General features: G+C 37.0%; 1 protein-coding gene across 7 annotated transcripts in view; it reads left to right on the plus strand.

Moving 5' to 3' along the window:
- brd8a (bromodomain containing 8a) overlaps positions 1–16183 on the plus strand; it is a 34462-nt gene extending 18279 nt beyond the window's left edge. For 4 of the 7 annotated variants that reach the window (XM_017352983.4, XM_073935990.1, XM_073935992.1 and 1 more), the window contains 7 exons: positions 1163–1574; positions 4463–4506; positions 4626–4897; positions 7489–7581; positions 7800–7868; positions 12251–12533; positions 15815–16183. In XM_017352983.4, coding sequence (XP_017208472.2) covers positions 1163–1574; positions 4463–4506; positions 4626–4897; positions 7489–7581; positions 7800–7868; positions 12251–12533; positions 15815–15874 — 1233 coding nt within the window. In that variant the 3' untranslated portion in view covers positions 15875–16183. Of the gene's footprint in view, positions 1–1162; positions 1575–4462; positions 4507–4625; positions 4898–7488; positions 7582–7799; positions 7869–12250; positions 12534–13928; positions 13974–15814 lie in introns of all 7 variants that reach the window. The other 3 variants (XM_017352982.4, XM_017352985.4, XM_073935991.1) reach the window with 1 other exon arrangement.
- The last annotated feature ends 2004 nt before the right edge of the window (positions 16184–18187 follow it).

The following is an 18187-nucleotide window of genomic DNA, read 5'->3' on the forward strand; positions in this document are numbered from 1 at the left end:
GGGATTTTGAAGGCCTGCACTACACCTTTAATTCTTCGTCATATTCATTACAACATTGCTGACCAATGTGTGCAGTAGGACAGGGTGTATTATCCTACCCAAAGAGTCCACTTGTACCTAAAATATGTTTGTGAGTATAGGGCTTTTCCTGGTCTGCAACAGTGTTTAGGTAGGTTGCACATGTCAAATATATGTCCACATGAAAGGACAAACTTAGGGACTCCCTGAAGAACATGGCGCAGAGACTCAGCTGACCAGAATATTTGTACACTCACATGCACATTGTAGCCACTTTCAACAGTGGACAAAGTCAAAATAGGTATTAAAGTGCAGAGCATGTCATGACAGATTCCTTCCAGAACCATCATTTCTGTGTCTACTCTACCAGACTAGACCTTCAGTTTTCACAGATAAGACAGGATAGTCTTATCTTCGTTACCTTCTTGCATCAATGAACCAAGGTGCACTACACCACCCTGTTGCCAGTTTGTAGTTTGTCCCTCCTCAAATCAGTGCTCTTTCAGTAATACTCTGACCCAGTCACCTCACCAAGATATATGATGGTACGATGATTTTACCATACCATGACTTATAATTTGGCCCTCATAAAAAGTTCCTCAGCTTGTTATTCCTACCCATTTTTTCTGGAGATGCCCCGCAAGCCTTTGTTAGTGTTTAAAAGAAGTCTAATAGACGTCTAAATATACACAGCTTGACTAAAACAAGGCTAAGTTTGGTTGGGAAATCTAGGACTAGCTCAAAACTAAGACTGGTCATCACATAGACAGGAATGAATGACTATACATGTGAAGTCTGTCTAATCTGTGTATTTTTGATTAGTCTAGTTTTGGGCCATTCTTAGATGTCTATTAGATGTTCACTGACAGCCCAAATTTAGCCTTGTTTTAGCCATGTCATCTGTTTAAATGTCTATTAAACACAAACTCACTTGCTGGGTGAGAACTTGTTAGGAGATGACTAAGAATATTCGCTTTATCTATTACTCAAAATATTTTGATGTGAATGAAAGCATTTTTTAACCCAAAAATTTAATTAAAAGTTCTAGTTGGGTTAAACTAGCTGACAATGCAGAAATATGACATCTGTCTAATCATGTCAGTAAACAGCAACAGAAGCTGATTGTTCTTTTGTGTTTACGCAGGGTGATGAGAACGCAGAGGCGCTGGATGCTGCAGTAGTGGAAGCTGCGCTGTCTCTGTGTGAGGACACGGGTCACAGCCTGACAGGCTCCTGGGAGCCAAACCCCTTCAGGCCAATTTGCCCAGAACCATCCAGCACTTCAGCAGACTTAGACCCGCACTCCCTGAATCTCTTAGAGGGGAAAAGAGAGGGTCCAGACGCGTGTGGATCCAGCAGTGGATGCGCACAGATGTACTCCACCCCGTCCAGCACTGTCCCATCTGTTCCTCAAGACCCCACACCTACAGTTGGATTGAATTCACAGCCTGACACCCCCAGACCGGAGCACACAGACCAGGCCCAGGACGAGCAACCAGAGTCACTGCATTCTCTGATCAAAAGTGAGACTGAGGAATGGACACGCTCTCAATCAGGTACGGCAAGTTCAGCGTGTAAGTGGATTTGTTATCTTGGGTCAAATCATGATGCTATTATGACTTTTTATGTTGGGTCAAATCATGATGCTATTATGACTTTTTTTTTAGCAATCAAGGGCATATTTATTAGTTCATGGATTTATAATGTTAATAAATGTTGCACTTTATCTTCATCAGAGAATCCTGACCAGAATTAATCACCGTTTTCATTAAAATATTGTTTTAATGATGTTTTTTGAGCACCAAATCATCGCATAAGGATAGTTTCTGATCCTAAATAGATTTACTTTACATTGTACATTTACAATACTTCACAGTATATTACTATTATTATATTTATTATTGTTGGACAAATAATTACAGCCTTACACAGAAAAATAAGTAAATAAATGTAATAGTTGGTCATATGTTAACACACCTCCTTTTATAATTAAAATTCATATATTTTTGATGTAAGATGATATACTTCCCTGATAAGATAATAAGATATCATACTTTCCTAATATGCTGAGGGTTGGGTATTGTTTGAGGTTATTTCGATACCGGTGCTAAATCGATAATTTTAAAACAGTACCAGCCTGAACAGATACTTTTTAGACACAAAATTATTTGACAAAAAAAAAAAAAAAAGCATTATAATTGAACAATATAAATATTTATAATAACTTTAAAGTAAACATCAATACATAATTTTCTTAGCATGAATGCAAGATTTGCATTATGCTATTAACATTACATTAGCTTACTACTAACCTGTGGAAAGGCTGTTATAAAATTCAGGGATCACCTTTTTTTCTGGGTTTGGGGCTTGTGACTACTTTTACATGGACATCAGTGATCTAATGATTTGCCTTAATCTGAATAAGATAATGACATGATTCAGGTGTTTACATGAGCTGCTTTTTGAATGTTACATTCATGATTCCCGGTTACATGTTATAGCACATAGATCCATCAACGTCATTGCATCACCAACCTATAATGTTTCCTCCGCAGTTTGTGTCTGTGGTCCTTTAAAATAATCAAAAATCTGTTTACATGGTAGTCTAGACTCTTGATCTGAGTATTGTCTTAATCATGTTAAAATCTGAGTATTGGTGTTCATGTAAATGTTCTCACTGAAAGTGCCAGATGATGTCACAAGCTGTCAAAGACAGTCCATTCTTCACCTTTAAGTTGATTCCATGAACCCTCACATTACATAAGTTTGACGTGTTTCCACCCTCACACACAACATTGTAAAGCTTCTGCTGCATGTTGGTGTATCAGAATCCTTGCTTGTAAAATACAGCCATACTTTAGAATGCTTAGTTTAAGCAAATTAGAAGAACGCGATCATGCTTGTTGATCAGGGGAGTTGCTCACCGTATGCACCGTACTGCGTACTTTGCTTTCTATAAGTTTAAATCATTCATGTTTTTAAAAGTGCGAAAGAGATCGCATGCTGTTGTGTGTGTGCGCTCAGCCTCAAAGGCGAGCAGAGCACACACATTTAAAATCATCTTAATGCGAGCGCTTTAATGGTCAAAGACATGCAAATTTGTGTCAAAACAAAAAGTGTTTAGTGATTATTCATATTAACCCTCTTTTATGTAATAAACAAACGAGTTGAGAATCAAAAGAGAAACCATTAAAACCATTTTAAACGTGAAAGAGAAACCATTAATCAGAACCGTACTGCTCTTAAAGTGACAGCGCGCAATAATCCTGCTGCCAACTGTTTTTATCATTAATCAAACAAAAAAAAAAGAGAAGAAAATCACTCACTGTTCTTCACTGAAGGATTTTTGTAACTATAATTGTAGTTTTTTTACGTTGAAGATGCTAAAAGCACAGTTTGTTTCATATTTTTGTTCTAATGTATTTCTTTCCCTTTTCTTATTTACAGGGAGGAAAATAACTGAATATATACAGTTGAAGTCAGAATTATTAGCCGTCTTGAATTATTAGCAACCCCATTGAATTATTTTTCCCCCAAATTCTGTTTAACGGAAAGATTTCTTTCTCATTTCTAAACATACTGGCTTTAATAGCTCATTTTTAAATAACTGATATATTTTATCTTTATCATGATGACGATATATTTTACTACATATTTTTGAAGAGACAAGCATTCAGCTTAAAGTGCGATTCAAAAAAGACAAACAAAAAATATATTGCTCAAGAGGTCTAATAACATTAAAATAGGTTTCAAGATATTATGTACCAAAATAATCGTGATTATGATTTTTCCCCATAATCGAGCAGCTCTACATCAAACAGACACGGGTGCTGCTGCCAAACTTCCACTAGTTTTTCCTCTATGTTCTTGGGTCCAAATAGACTAAGAAGAAGCCCTTTTAACTTCTTCCTCATCCTCCCGCTGGCCTGCAGATACCCATACTAGTGGATGCTGCTCTTTCATTGGCTGTAGGTGATCGCAGATGTTGTTTTTAATCAGAACACATTTCACACTGCATTGAATCGTCGACAGCTCATCGGCGATTCTTTCAGATTGTGTGTTTGATAGTTCACACTGTGTGATTGTAACCCAAATGAACGAGCACTGATTTGCTTGTGATTTCAGGCATTTGTTGGTGATTTGTCAGAATAGCATCCTGAAGGGGGCGGGCCATGTCAGATACTACAGAGCATTTGATTGGTCAGAATATTTATTTGAAACTGAAGTGTGAGATTAAAAAAAAAACACTGATCCATTTAGGAGAAAGTCACAAACGGCAAACTTTAAGTGTTTTTATCTCCTGAATGCGAATTTAGTCACTGTTTCTGACCACACTAGCTTATAGATATCTTTAAGACTAACATGTTGATATTAACATCTAAAAAACCTTGATTTTGATTTCACAGGGACTTTAAGGACTCACAAATGTTTGGTTTTCTTACAGATACGCGGTCAGACGATGACCCGGTGATAAAACAGCACTCAAAGGTGTGACTGTCTGCATACGCTAACATATAATGCACCATCCTACAGTGTATATAAATATATACACCCGGAAACCATTTACTCAGCCCTTTTTAGTATTTATTTACACTCCTCGTTAACAGGAAGTAAAAGAGGAGGAGGAAGAAGCGGGGAGCGATGCGGAGGAGGGCAGTGTGTCGGAGATGAAAAGCGGATTGGAAGGGGATGGAGCGGAGGATTGTGGAGGAGAGGAGGACGGAGACGCTGTTTATCTCTCTGAAGCAGATGGGGACACAGAGCTGGACCCTCCGGCTAGCGAGAGTGAGGACGGCTACAGCATGCACACGGCCTCCTCATCCATACAGCTCCACACCACTGCAGACTCCATTCCCAGCAGCCCTGCCTCCTCACAGTTGTATGTGTCCAATCCAAATGCAATTAACCCTTGTGTACTGCTCAAATTGACCACCCTTTTGTTATGTTCGAGGCTGCTTTTGCCCCATTGACTTCCGTTACAATGTTATTTTTTTGATCGCAAAGCCATGAACCATATAATCATGCATTCTTGATTGTTGCTGGTTTTCTCTGTTTGGAAGAGGTCAAAGCTGTCATTTTTACTGTTGATCATCAGTAAGCAGCATTAACCCTTTAGATAGGCCTGTGCAAAAATGTTTTTGGCTTTTATATGGAGTTATAAGGAGACAAACAGCAGATTACAGTGTGTATGCATAAATACACTCACTATCTTAACTATATTCTGAGACCTGAGCTGCTTATTTGTTTTTTCTCAGACATATCATGATAAGTGTGCAAAGGTCTGTCTCTCACATACACATACACACACACTATACTCCATAAAGAAGGCAGAAACTACGCTTTTTTTTGCACTGCAAATAATGATTAACATTGAAATTAAAAAACGAAACTCTTTCCTAAGAGGGAAAACTAGCAACAATCAAGAATACAGAATAATGTCATAGTGTCATGGCTTAGCAATCAATAAAATTATTATAATGGAAGTCAATTGGGCATAACCAGCCACCTTCATAATGAAAGAGTAGTACATTTGGCCAGAGTGTATTGTTGAATTTTTAAACATTTTCAAAGCATTTTTTTCAAAATATGTGTCAAAATAAGATTTGTCACCAAAAATTGTTCTATTTACTGAAACACAGAAGCTGCGTCCCAAATCGCATACTTATGCACTATTCTATGCTATTTTGTAGTATAAATGGTGTGTTCACACTGAAAACTCTAAAAATAATAAGTGCACTTTAATTACCCGGATGATGCACTCATTCAGCCGCTAAAATAAAGTGTGTAATTATGGACACTTCACGCACTCAACGACCTCAGGTTTGCTTACATAGCGGAAGGGGCGGAGCTATCGGACGCACATGTTGAATAACTTTATTTATTTTTGATGGTGAAAGCAAAATTGTGATTATAGCGCCTCCCGATGGTGAATACCTCGCGGCAGGTATTATTTGATAATTCAGTTGTTTATTTCACTGATTTGGCAACCGTCAAACGTCATCAGAAACGGTTTAAATTTCCACTTAGTAAAAAAACATTAGTGTGCCATTTGGGACACCTCTACATACATATACATATACGCCAAATTAAGGGTATTTTCCTGCCTTATTTAGTTCGGTTGAATCACACTAGAGTTTGATTTCCCTCTTGGTGCGGTTCGTCTGGGCAGGTGTAAATGTAGAAATCGCACTCGAGTGTGCACCAAAAGCAAACCAAAAATGTGTACTGAGACGTCCTTGAAGAGCTGGTCTTGGTGTGCTTTAATTTTTTGTCTGCTAGTAGTTTATTTGCGGGGTTCCATTGGCATTTTCCCGCACTTGAATTCTGAAAAATCAAAAGCAGTTTAGGAAATACGTTTGACAACATCTGGCCGATCAGGGATGTGAGCTTTGTCAGATGACAGCATTTTGTTTTTTTTCAACTGGTCGGATCAAAGCAATCAGTGTGGTGTGAAAAGGACTCAAAAACGGCAGAAAATGCTACAATGTATCATTTGTTGCTCTTGGTCCAGACCAAATGAAGCAAACTACAGACGTGAAAACACCCTAAGACTCAAAATCCCCCCAGAGTGGATCAAAACATCCCTTTTAGCACAACATTTCTTCTCTGAGGTTGCGTTTCTCAGAATACGAAAATAAAAATCAAAAGTTCAACATTTTCTTTTTTTTCCTTTGGGCGAAATTAAGTTTCATCCTACATAACATCCCAGCCGTATTACTCTGTCATTTCTTCTCATTTTCATCCGCTTTTTCGGGGCTGAGTCGCAGGGGCAGCAGTCTTCAGAGAGAACCCCAAGCTCCTCTCTCCCCAGACACTTCCTCCAGCTTCTCCAGGGGATCCCGAGGCGTTCCCAGGCAGTCCCTCCAGCGTGTCCTGGGTCTTCCTCGAGGCCTTCATAAGTAGGCGTCCAGTAGGGATCTGAAACAGATGGTTGAGCCACCTCAGCTGACTTCTCCTAATGTGGAGGAGCAGCAATTCTACTTCGAGCTCTTCCTGGTGACACTTTCCGAGTTTCTCACTCTATCTAGGAAACTCATTTCAGCTACTTGTATCCGAGATCCTGTCCTTCCGGTCATGACCCAAAGCTCATGACCATAGATGTGAACGTAGATTGACCGGTAAATTGAGAGCTTTGCCTTTCGCCTTAGCTTATTCTTTACCACAACGCACTGGTACATCGACTGCATTTCAATCCCCCATCAATCTCACTCTCCATCCTTCCCTCACTCATGAACAAAACCCCAAGATACTTGAACTCCTCCACTCTGAGTAAGGACCTCCAGCCTGGAGATGGCAAACCACCTTTTTGTATGTCATAATAGGACAATGACAAATCGCAACCTTCATATCATGTCACTTTAAATCGTAAATACTTCTGATGATTATATTTTAACCCAAAAAAAGCTTTTTTGCTCTGACACTAGAATGAATCATGTTACCATTACATAATACCATCTTCCTTTTCCTCAGCTCTATCTGCAGTGAAGACCAAGAAGCCATTCAGGCTCAGAAGATTTGGAAGAAAGCCATTATGCTGGTGTGGCGAGCAGCAGCCAATCACAGGTGAGGGTTTTCAGTAAGCCCACCCAACTTTTTGCTGAAATTCTGTTCTGTGCTCACCAGAACTTCTTAACGGCAGCTGCAATGACTTTACCAAATGCGGACTGCCTCATTTAATTAAAACACTGAATATTTATATTACACTTACAGTATTACTGGATATCTTGGCATATCTAAAGTTTTTAATCATAAATGAAGTAATAATGTGTCATTTTGAACAGGTATGCAAATGTCTTCCTGCAACCGGTTACTGATGACATCGCTCCTGGCTACCACAGTATCGTGCACAGGTGAGAGAAAATTTTATTCAATCCAAAAGATTAGCAAATACAATGAGTGTATGCCTCATGGATATTTAGCCAAAGTTACTTGTATTTTCTTATGCATATATTAGTGCATCTATAAAACATAGTACTGTATTGCCTATTTTTTAGATGCTAATATCTTTTCCATTAAAAACTGGATAATTAAACATTACCATTCATTACCTACTAGTTATTTTTCTTTAGTTAAAAGTACTTATCAGTATTAGTTTATAAATTAATTTATTAAATACTAGTTTTTATTCATTAGATACTATTTTTTTTAGCATTAAATATTATGTTGTTACAAGTAACATATGTAAAATGTCATTAAGATATTGACTATTAGTATTTCCACTGTTGCTAGTAATTCATTTAAATGTAGGAGTACTATTTCTTAAAGTACTAGTACTCGGTTTAGTCTAAACCATGACTTTTTGACAAACTCTATTTCATATGCATAATTCATACATGATTTTCAAGTGTGAAATCAAAAAAGTACTTTTATCTAATGAAAATTTACTAATGAATGATTACTAGTATAAAAAATTAACTAGTAGTACATAACGAATAAGCACAATTATGTAATGGAAAACATGCTAGCAGCTAATGAATGAGTGCAAGTAGCATGAAAATAGATACTAGCGCATAATATAGATAATACAGATAAAATGGCTGGCCATATGCTCACAGTCGAAATAGGGTTGTGTACTGCACTGTATGCAGTGGTGGAAAGAGTACTGAAAAATCGTACTTAAGTAAAAGCACCTAAAAATACAGTGCAAATAGAGTAAAAGTAACTGTTGTAAAATATTTAAAGTAGAAGTGAAAAGAAGCCCTTTTAAAAAGTACTCAAGAGTAGTGAGTATTATGCTGTAGAAAGCTGACGCATTCACATGTCATTTGTGTTTGTGTGTAAACATAACATTCTGTAGTGTATTTAGTTATTGCCCAGCAGGCAAACAACATTGTAAGACATTAATATTAGGTTAGATTTAGGTTGTGATGACAGATGACAAAAATTCTATGTCTAGTCAGCATCTTAGGACAACATTATTTTGACGTCCAATAATGTTGTCAAATGACGTTGATATTTGGTTGATTTAAGGTTGTGTTTAAAAGTGACAAATCAAACATCAAGCCAACATCTTAAACCAGCGCTAAATTGACGTGAAAAACTGACATTTATTCGTCAAGTATGGCAACCAAAATCCTACGTCTGATAGACGTCATATTGGTAACGTCCACACAGCGTCAAACTGTAACATCATTAGATGTTGATATTTGGTTGATTTTAGTTTGGACGTTGGGTTCTGATGTCAACCCAATTTTCATTTCCAAACAAAATGCAACGTCCCCATGAGGTTGGGGTACAACGTCAATCTGACATTACGTTGATGTCTTGTGCCTGCTGCGTGTCTAAGGCTATTTCGGTCATCATACAGTAAACATCCTTCTCATCAGTGACATGCATCTAAACTAGGGATGTCCCGATACAACATTTTAACTTCCGATACTGCAGCCTTTAGTACGAACCAATATTGATATGAATCCGATATCAGCACAAATCATAAATACTTTACTTTTACCTATTTTCGTTGAGTGGAATGTATGAACTGCTAGATCAAACTGAGAACAAAAGTGAGCAACAGTAAGTATGGAAATAAACAACCAATTTATTAACTATTGGTTGCATAAATGTGAACCTTTTACATAAGAATATATATAAAAGAATTAAAGAATAAATATTAAGACCCTGAAAAATATCATAATAGAATAAAGAAAATATATATTTTTAAAGTGCAAAATACTAATAAAAGGTCACTTTAATTATTTAATTTTACCATCAGCAAATGGTAGAAACAGCTGAGAGCAGGAACATAAGAAAAAAAATGTTAACTGACCAACTGCTAATGGTTGAGTGTCTAAAGTTTCAATTTCACACATAGTTTCTTGATGAATTTTTGATCCAGTTTCGAGCTGAAAAATAGCTTTCACACAGGGGAGCAAAAATAGGGAGTTATTGTTGTAAGTTATTGTTAAATTAATAAAAATGTGCAGAATGGTTAGTACAAACATTTACATGATCAGATATTTAATCTGTGTTTATATCATAAGATTATGGCTGTATCAGTGTTCCCAAACAAAACATTATTAATTTTATAATAATATATATTGCACATATTTTCTTTAACATAAATATACTTGCAGTAGCTGGATTGAAACACATCTTTCCCCCACAGCACATACAATAATGTGAATTTCTCTCTTTCTTATTCTTTCTTTCTTATTCTTATTTAATAGACAATTAAAACAAAAAAATTTTTGGCATTGAACACCTTTTACATGACAGCTATAGAAAACGAAAGCAGAATCCGGGACATGTTAGGCGATTTAGAAATCCTGGCTGAATGGATTTTTAAGTCTCAAATAGAGGACAGGTCCAGGAAAAAGAGGATGTATTGTCACCCTAAAAAATGAGCTGGGTCAGTCTATTTAGTAAAAGGCTTTTTTACTAAATCTCATCTCATCTCAAAGCGACTACTAAAGTCAGATGTCCACTGAAGCTGCTGGGTCAATGCGTGTAAAGATTTTGGACATCTTCTTGGACACTTTTAATGCTTCCAAACAGTTGCTGCAATTATAAATCACCCATGTCTTGATGTAGTTCATTATGATGCAATTTACCTTCTATGTGCGATTTGATTGGACAGAAATCACAGGACTGATTTTTCTAATCCACATAGACAAGAAAAAAAAATATAGACTGCAGATTGAAGGAAAGTAGTGGAGTAAAAGTACCGGTACTGCACTAAAAATGTACTCACGGGAAAGTAAAAGTACACATTTATAAATTATTTAATAAATTACAATTTCTGTGAAAAACAACTTAATTACAGTAGTTTGAGTATTTGTAATGTTACTTTGCACCACTGACTCTATGGGCCTTATCATACACCCGGCGCAGTGTGGCGCAAGGCGCGGCGCAATAGTCTTTTGGTAGTTTCAGCTTGGCGCAAGAGTCGTTTTGAGGCGTTGCGCTACGTTGTTTTAATATCAAATGCATTAGCGCTCATTTGTTCGCCCATAGGCGTTCTGGTCTAAAAAGGAAGGCGTTCTGAGGCGGACCGCTGGCGCGTTGCTATTTTGAGAAACTAAAATAGATTTTTCATTAGACCAAAACAAACCCGGTCTAAACTCCTGCGCAGAGTTGCGCCTCGCTTACACACTGCTTAATACGCACAAGAGAGCAATAGGCAAATATCTTTACATATGAAAAAATTTAAATATTAGGGATATATAAAGGATATAATAAGAATTAATATAGAATATAAATGATTAAAAATTACAAAACATATTATTTTCTAACCTACATAAATATGAAAAATCACTGCTTTTATGTCTTATTCATCTCGGGAGGCTTTTTCAGTTCATTTATAACAATTTGCTTTTGTATAATGTTATTATTATTAACAGTATTATTTATTATATCTATATTTATGTTGTTTTAATAAAAACAAGCTTAGATTTGCCCACATGTCAGGTTTTAGACCATATGGGGCACAGCATGTGTTTTAGGATATAACTCAGTATTTTGACCACACTTGGTCATTATTGTTCATTTATTTGTTTGCTGGAAATTAGAACTGAATTTAGAAATAGTTTTGAAACGATAATTTGCGCTTAACAAATGCAATTAATTATTTATAGACTAATTGATGTCTGTGCATGAAGGTTTCCCTATCCAAGAGCGAAAGTGAAAGTAGATCCATTATCTCTCATTCTCACGCAGTAGATGCTCTGTTTAACAGTTTTCTGTTAAAAAACTGTTACTGTTAACTGTTTGCTTGTGAAATGCTCAGTTTTTCCCTATGACTTGCTTTACGTCCTTTAAATAGCGAATGCAGCTGACTCTTAAAGGAAATGGGAGATGAGACTCTAATTGGTTTATTCTCAAAAAACACCAATAACTCATTAAGAAAATAAACTCAACCCTTTTAGAACATGCGCCATGGCGCAAGGCAGATTTTCCCATCCTTATATTAGCAAAAATGCGTTCTAACATGCCCTGAAAGCGTTTGCGCCCTGCGTTTTGTGCTCAGCGCATTGACCGTCAAAATAGAGCCCTAAGTTTCTTAAAAACTAAAGTATACTTCTGCCTTTGTCAAAAGAATCCACTTGTGCTTGATGTCTTAAAATAAAAAGAGTTGGACATACAATCAAAATAAATATTCCTGTTTCCCAAGTACTTCTTGTCATAGTCCTATAGTAAATAGTAAATACACTTAGTCGTAATGTTAATTAAAGTGCAACCAAAATCAATCCAATGTGTTTTATGTCATTTAAATGTCTAAATTTTGTAATCTTAGGCCGATGGATCTGTCCACGATCAAGAAGAACATTGAGAACGGTTTGATCCGCACAACGGCCGAGTTCCAGCGCGACATCATGCTGATGTTCCAGAACGCAGTGATGTACAACAGCTCAGATCATGATGTTTTCCACATGGCCGTGGAGATGCAGAGGGACGTTCTGGAGCAGATCCAGCAGTTTTTGGCCACGCAGCTGATCATGCAGACCTCAGAGTCAGGCATCAGTGCCAAGAGCCTGCGAGGCAGAGAGGCCAACCGCAAACAGGACCCCAATGATAAGGCAGGGCTTTTTTTTATGCGTTTGAAAGTAGATTCTTATCAGCAGTGATGCTGCTATTGTTTGATGAAACATCATTTATATTTAAATAGAGTGATTTAACAGTTGAAGTAAAAATTATTAGCCGTCCTGTGAATTTTGTTTTTTTCAAATATTTTGCACAAGATGTTTAACAAAGCAAGGAAGTTTTGACAGTATGTCCTTTAATATTTTTTCTTCTGGAGAAAGTCTTCAGCTAGAATAAAAGCAGTTTGTAATTTTTTAAAACCATTTTAAGGTCAATATTAATAGCCCCCCCATGTTTGTTAAGGTTTCCCCCAGGTTCTCCAGTTTTATCCCACCCTCCAAAGACATACACCATAAATAAATTGAGTATTCCAAAATAGCATCTTAAGACAACTATTAGCCAGACACTTATCAGCACGTTTACAAGCAGTGGAGTTCTTGAGACCTACCTAAGCTCAAACTCCACTCTTGCTCTTCTAATGGGAGGGAACCCCAGGCTCGAGGATATTCTGAGCTCAGGGCTCTCTCCCAGGACAGCATGCCAAATACACTTTATTATCAATCACCAGCTAAGTGTGAACTCTTGAAATCGATAGTGATGGAGCTGTTCTAATCTCAAGGGGCAAGGTTTTCCATATTCAAGGACCCGCCACAGAAAAAGCTCTGTCCCCTCATGTTTTAGTCTGGACTGGGGAACTAAAAGAAGATTTTGATCACTTGATCTAGGAGATCTCACAGGAGTGTAAAAATGCAACAGCTCTGAGAGATAATGCTGAAAAATGTATGATGTCTATGGAAGATGACAACAATAATAATAATTTCTCGTATACTTTGCCAATGTGTCATTCACAACAGAAACACACCATTTAGGTAACCAGAATTCTATTCTTCTCCCAGTTAAACGGACACTTCCATGTGTTTAAGTTGATGAATTGACATGTAAATCAAGCAACTTTAATCTTCTCTGCAGTGAATAGGGCCAAGAACGTGGCCATGAAAATTTACATAGCAAATATGAGTATTAAACATGTCACGTTAAATAAACATTCTAAATAACTCGGGAATGAAGGTGAGCTGAGTTTAACTATGAAACGTAGTTTGCTATAGTCATGCGGTGTATAACCTCATTTTACCCTCTGTCATCCAATGTGAACACAGCAGCAATTGAACACTACCCCAGATAATCGTACAGTGTAAAAACAACAGTGATCCGATGACTGAAAAAACGGTGTTACCCTTCCTGCATTAGTCACACCGTCTACAGATCACTGTGCTGATAATCGAACACAGACTCCTCTTTCTTCTTTTCTATTCTATTTCAGTGGACAGTCCACCTTTAAATTGCTTCTGCATATGAGTTTTGAGTGTCTTTATCTCTCTGTCCTCTCACAGGACTGTGTTCCAATGGCCTCTCCTGCATTCCTTCTTTCTCTCTTTGTGAGTATCCTGTCTGTCTAAGCATTATAAACAATATACTGGCTGATATGGCAACTGAATCACCATTTTTGTTTACTGGATGCCATTAGATATGTTTCCATCCAAGGATCCAAATTAAAATTATGCACAAAACTGGAGTATTGCATGAAAGATGTGTGAAAAAAGCAGCGTTTCCATCCAATGAGTCAAAGAGAACAAAATCATCACTTCCTGATTAATTGGCGCCAAACATCAACAGTAAAAATGGAATTTGCTGCGGTATGAGAAGCTGCATCAATCTTTTATTTATTTATTAAATGATCTGCACCTTAGAAGACAACGATGACACGCAATGAATCTATGGTGGCAATTGAAGGCGTCAGACACAGAACTCTTGACAATTCTGGAGGTAATTAATAATATAATGACACTAATACTGAAAAGCTTAAGGCAATTTAGAATGACCAAAACAACACTTAAGATGTTTTACAATCTGCTGGTTTGTCCATTCACACACATTTTTTAATCATCACAAGATCTCTTATAACAAAATCACATTACTTTAATACGCATACTGGAATTTGTATTGTACAAGTGTGTCCATCTTAGTTTATGCGCATCTTTCCTTTTCGAATAAAAAGTTTATCCGACTCAGGTATGCACATACGTTTTGTATAATAATAATAATAATAATACTTTCTTATATTTATATAATGCTTTTCTGGACACTCAGTGTGCTTTACACATTTTTGAAGAGAATCTCCTCATCCACCACGAGTGTGCAGCATCAACCTGGAAGATGCTACAGCAGCCATATTGAGCCAGAGTGCACACCACACACAAGCTGATTGGTGGAGAGGAGACGGTTTGGAGGCAATGATGGACAGATGCTAGTGGGCAAATTTGGCCAGGATGTCGAGGTTAAACCCCTAACCTGGGATTAGGGGTCATTTGAAGGTCATTCTGGGATTTTTAATGACCACATAGAGTCAGGAGGACCTCTGTTTAATGTCTCATCTGTAAGACGGCGCTCATTGAGCAGTAATAATTCAGCATCAATATACTGGGGCATAAGGAACCACACAATTACAGGTTGAGTGCACCCTACTGGTCTCATCAACACCACTTTCCCATGTGGTCTCCCAAATCAACCATTATTGTACGCACATATCCAAAATGCGCATAAAAATTGGTGGATGGAAACTTAGCTTTTGACCAAAGAAACTACATTTTCCATACAATCATCAAATTTGATTTCCAGCTTGATGAACTTTAAAGTATTTCTCAAAAGCAGCAGTAAAAATGTGACTCAATAAAAACACACAGTCTTGTTCCTAAATGACGATGCTTTTTTTGCAATGATTTATTAATCGCGGACGTTCAAGACTGTGTTTGATGAGTCATGTGTAGCTATTGCAATGCTTGGTTTTCAACTACACATTATTGTTATTTGCACTTCAAGCTGTCAAATTATCATCAAAATACTAGGATAAAAATGTCTGGTCCACTGGTCCAACTGCACCCAACCCGGTCTGAGCTGAGATCGAACTGGCGATTCTTTGCATTGTTAGTTGGTTGCTCTAACAAGGAGTCTAAAGACCATGGCCTTTAATGTCTGTCGATAGAGCACCTATAGAGGTCAGAGTGAGGTTAACCTGCATAGCACTTTACTAGCTGGCCTCTGTTACATATTTAACATGTGATTTCTATGGCGGCGATCAAAAAGTAAATCAAATGACACCAGTTTCACCAGTAGGTGGCATTGTGCAATTAGTTAAAAATGTATTTGTAATCAAACAATCTGTTTATGTCATACATTTAAAGTGCTGACATCTTTGGAACTGTTTTCTTGGTTTCTGTAGGATGGAGGCACAAGGGGGCGACGTTGCGCTATAGAAGCAGACCTGAAGATGAAGAAATGAGTCTGCGATAATTGACTTCCTTTGAAACACACACAAGAGAGACTGACTGATGAAGACCGCATAAGACAATCTGTCTAAACCACATCTCAAACAGCCAGGTTTATGAGGGTTTCACGGGAGCTTGGTGTTTGACATTGGACAATTAGAAGTTCGCCTCAAAATCTGAGTGTGCGTATTTGTGTCTGTATGTTGTTGTTGTTATTGTAAGGTGAGTGTGTGTTGTTACATATTTAGGATGTTTTGTGTACGAATAGTGCCTTTATAGGTATTGATGAATGACTGGGAATAAACCTGACGAAAGGCCAAAAAGTTCATGACCTTTTTATGAGTGAATATTACTGATTACGATATTAGTTCACCCAAAAATTCGCATTTTGTTAGAATTACTAAGCCTCATGTCTTTCCAAACCCGAGACCTTTCTTTGTCTTTGGAATACAAATTAAGATATTTTAGGGGAAATCTGACAACTCCTTCATACTCCATAGATAGCAAGGTTCCCAACTCTAACATCAAGAAAAACGGCAAAAAAAAAAAAAATAATAAATCCTCGAAACTGAACATATGGACTTCAGTGGTTTAACTACAATAATAATCAAGCTAAACGAATACTTTTGAGTGCACATAAAACTAAATGAACTACTTTATTCAACAGTTTCTTCCCTCAGTGTCAGTATATTGTACATAAATGTACTCTGCAGTGATGTATACCCCCTCTGATGCAAAAGCGCAACTTTCTCTGTTAGAACTTAAAGCACAGGAGCATCCGAGGTAATACTTCAGAGGCAGAACCAATCGCGACATGTAAACACATGTCCTATACTGACACTGAGGGGAAACTTTTTTTATTCACAATCAAAAAATTTATATCAATGTTTAAGTCATTATTTATTAAAGATCTTTGGTGACAATTTACATCCATTTTAAGGTGCTGTAAAGAAAATGTGGTTAAACCAAGGCATAGTCAAACAATAAGTGTTCATTACATGGAAAAGGCCATACAGCCTCAAACACCATTGCTTACTTGTTCTCATGTAAATTCCATGAGTGTAAAACCCTGTTGAAAAGCAGGATAATCAGAAGACAAAACAGATTGTTGCGTGACTTAAGATTTGCATGTACTGTAGGTAGGGCTGCACGATTAATCGAAAAAAAGATCACAATTTCGATTTGACCCCCACACGATCTTAATCCAGCATCTCTACGATTCAGCAAATTATAATTTCAAGTTCAAGGAGAAGCATAAAGGAGGTAGCACAAGTCTTCACATTGTTTTACATACGTTGCACCTCCAAATGGCGTTAAAAAAATCACATACTGTATTTATAAGGTATAATTCACCCAAAAATGTCATTTCTGTCTTAATGTAATCATGTATTCGCGGCTGCGAAATGACATGTGAGATAGATAGATTATAGATTATCTCAAAGATAATAATTCAACATTAGAATTATGAATAGTTGCATTCTGATGTCCTCACTTTACTGTGCATTAACAGCCAGGACAAATTGAAAGTCTATTCAAGTCCACTATTCCATGTCTATACAAAACTTAGCATTTTAACCAACAGTAGACCTACACATAGGCCTAATATTATTGTTGTTGTTTAACCATATGTTTGAGAATAACAATAATAATAGCCCACTCATATTTAAGCAAAAAAAAAAAATTTGATTCTCATTTTAGCCAGAATCGTACAGCACTAACTCTAGATCAAGTTCTGTGTCATCCATAGCTGGCGAGCAACCATGTCTGCAGGAGATAAGCAGCCAATACACAGATTTGTTGCACCTTAGGCTATGTTTTGCGAATACAACAATGAAGGTCTTCCATATTTTTAAGTATCAAAGTTAATTTTAAACTTACTCTGTATGTGGGACTCTTATTTTGAAAGGGAGAGCAAAGTCAAAGCCAGTTGTACAAGTTTGTTTTCTGTGCATTATTAAACCCTCAACCAGTCATCACTTTAAAGCTTGTCAGAACCCAAAATACTGGATATACAGATTATAAATTTACCTCGAAGAACCACAGGGAATGTTTATTTAACCCTTTTATCATGTTTATTGTGAAATCTTCCAGATATGTTTTTAACTTGAGGCAACAAACACATGTAGACTGCGAAGTATAGTTTAATGCACATTTAAGGATCTTGTCTTATCACTCAGTTCCTATTGCAATTTACATAAAGTCAAATAATAGCAATACACTTAAAACGTCATCTGTTTGTGCAGAAGTTGATACTAATTCTTGGCAGTGTTTACTTTTACAGTATAGCTACAAAATACAACACAATGCAAATCTGTCTGTCTCTTTAG

Source organism: Danio rerio, chromosome 21 (assembly GCF_049306965.1).
Source record: "Danio rerio strain Tuebingen ecotype United States chromosome 21, GRCz12tu, whole genome shotgun sequence".
In the NCBI taxonomy this organism is placed as follows: domain Eukaryota; kingdom Metazoa; phylum Chordata; class Actinopteri; order Cypriniformes; family Danionidae; genus Danio; species Danio rerio.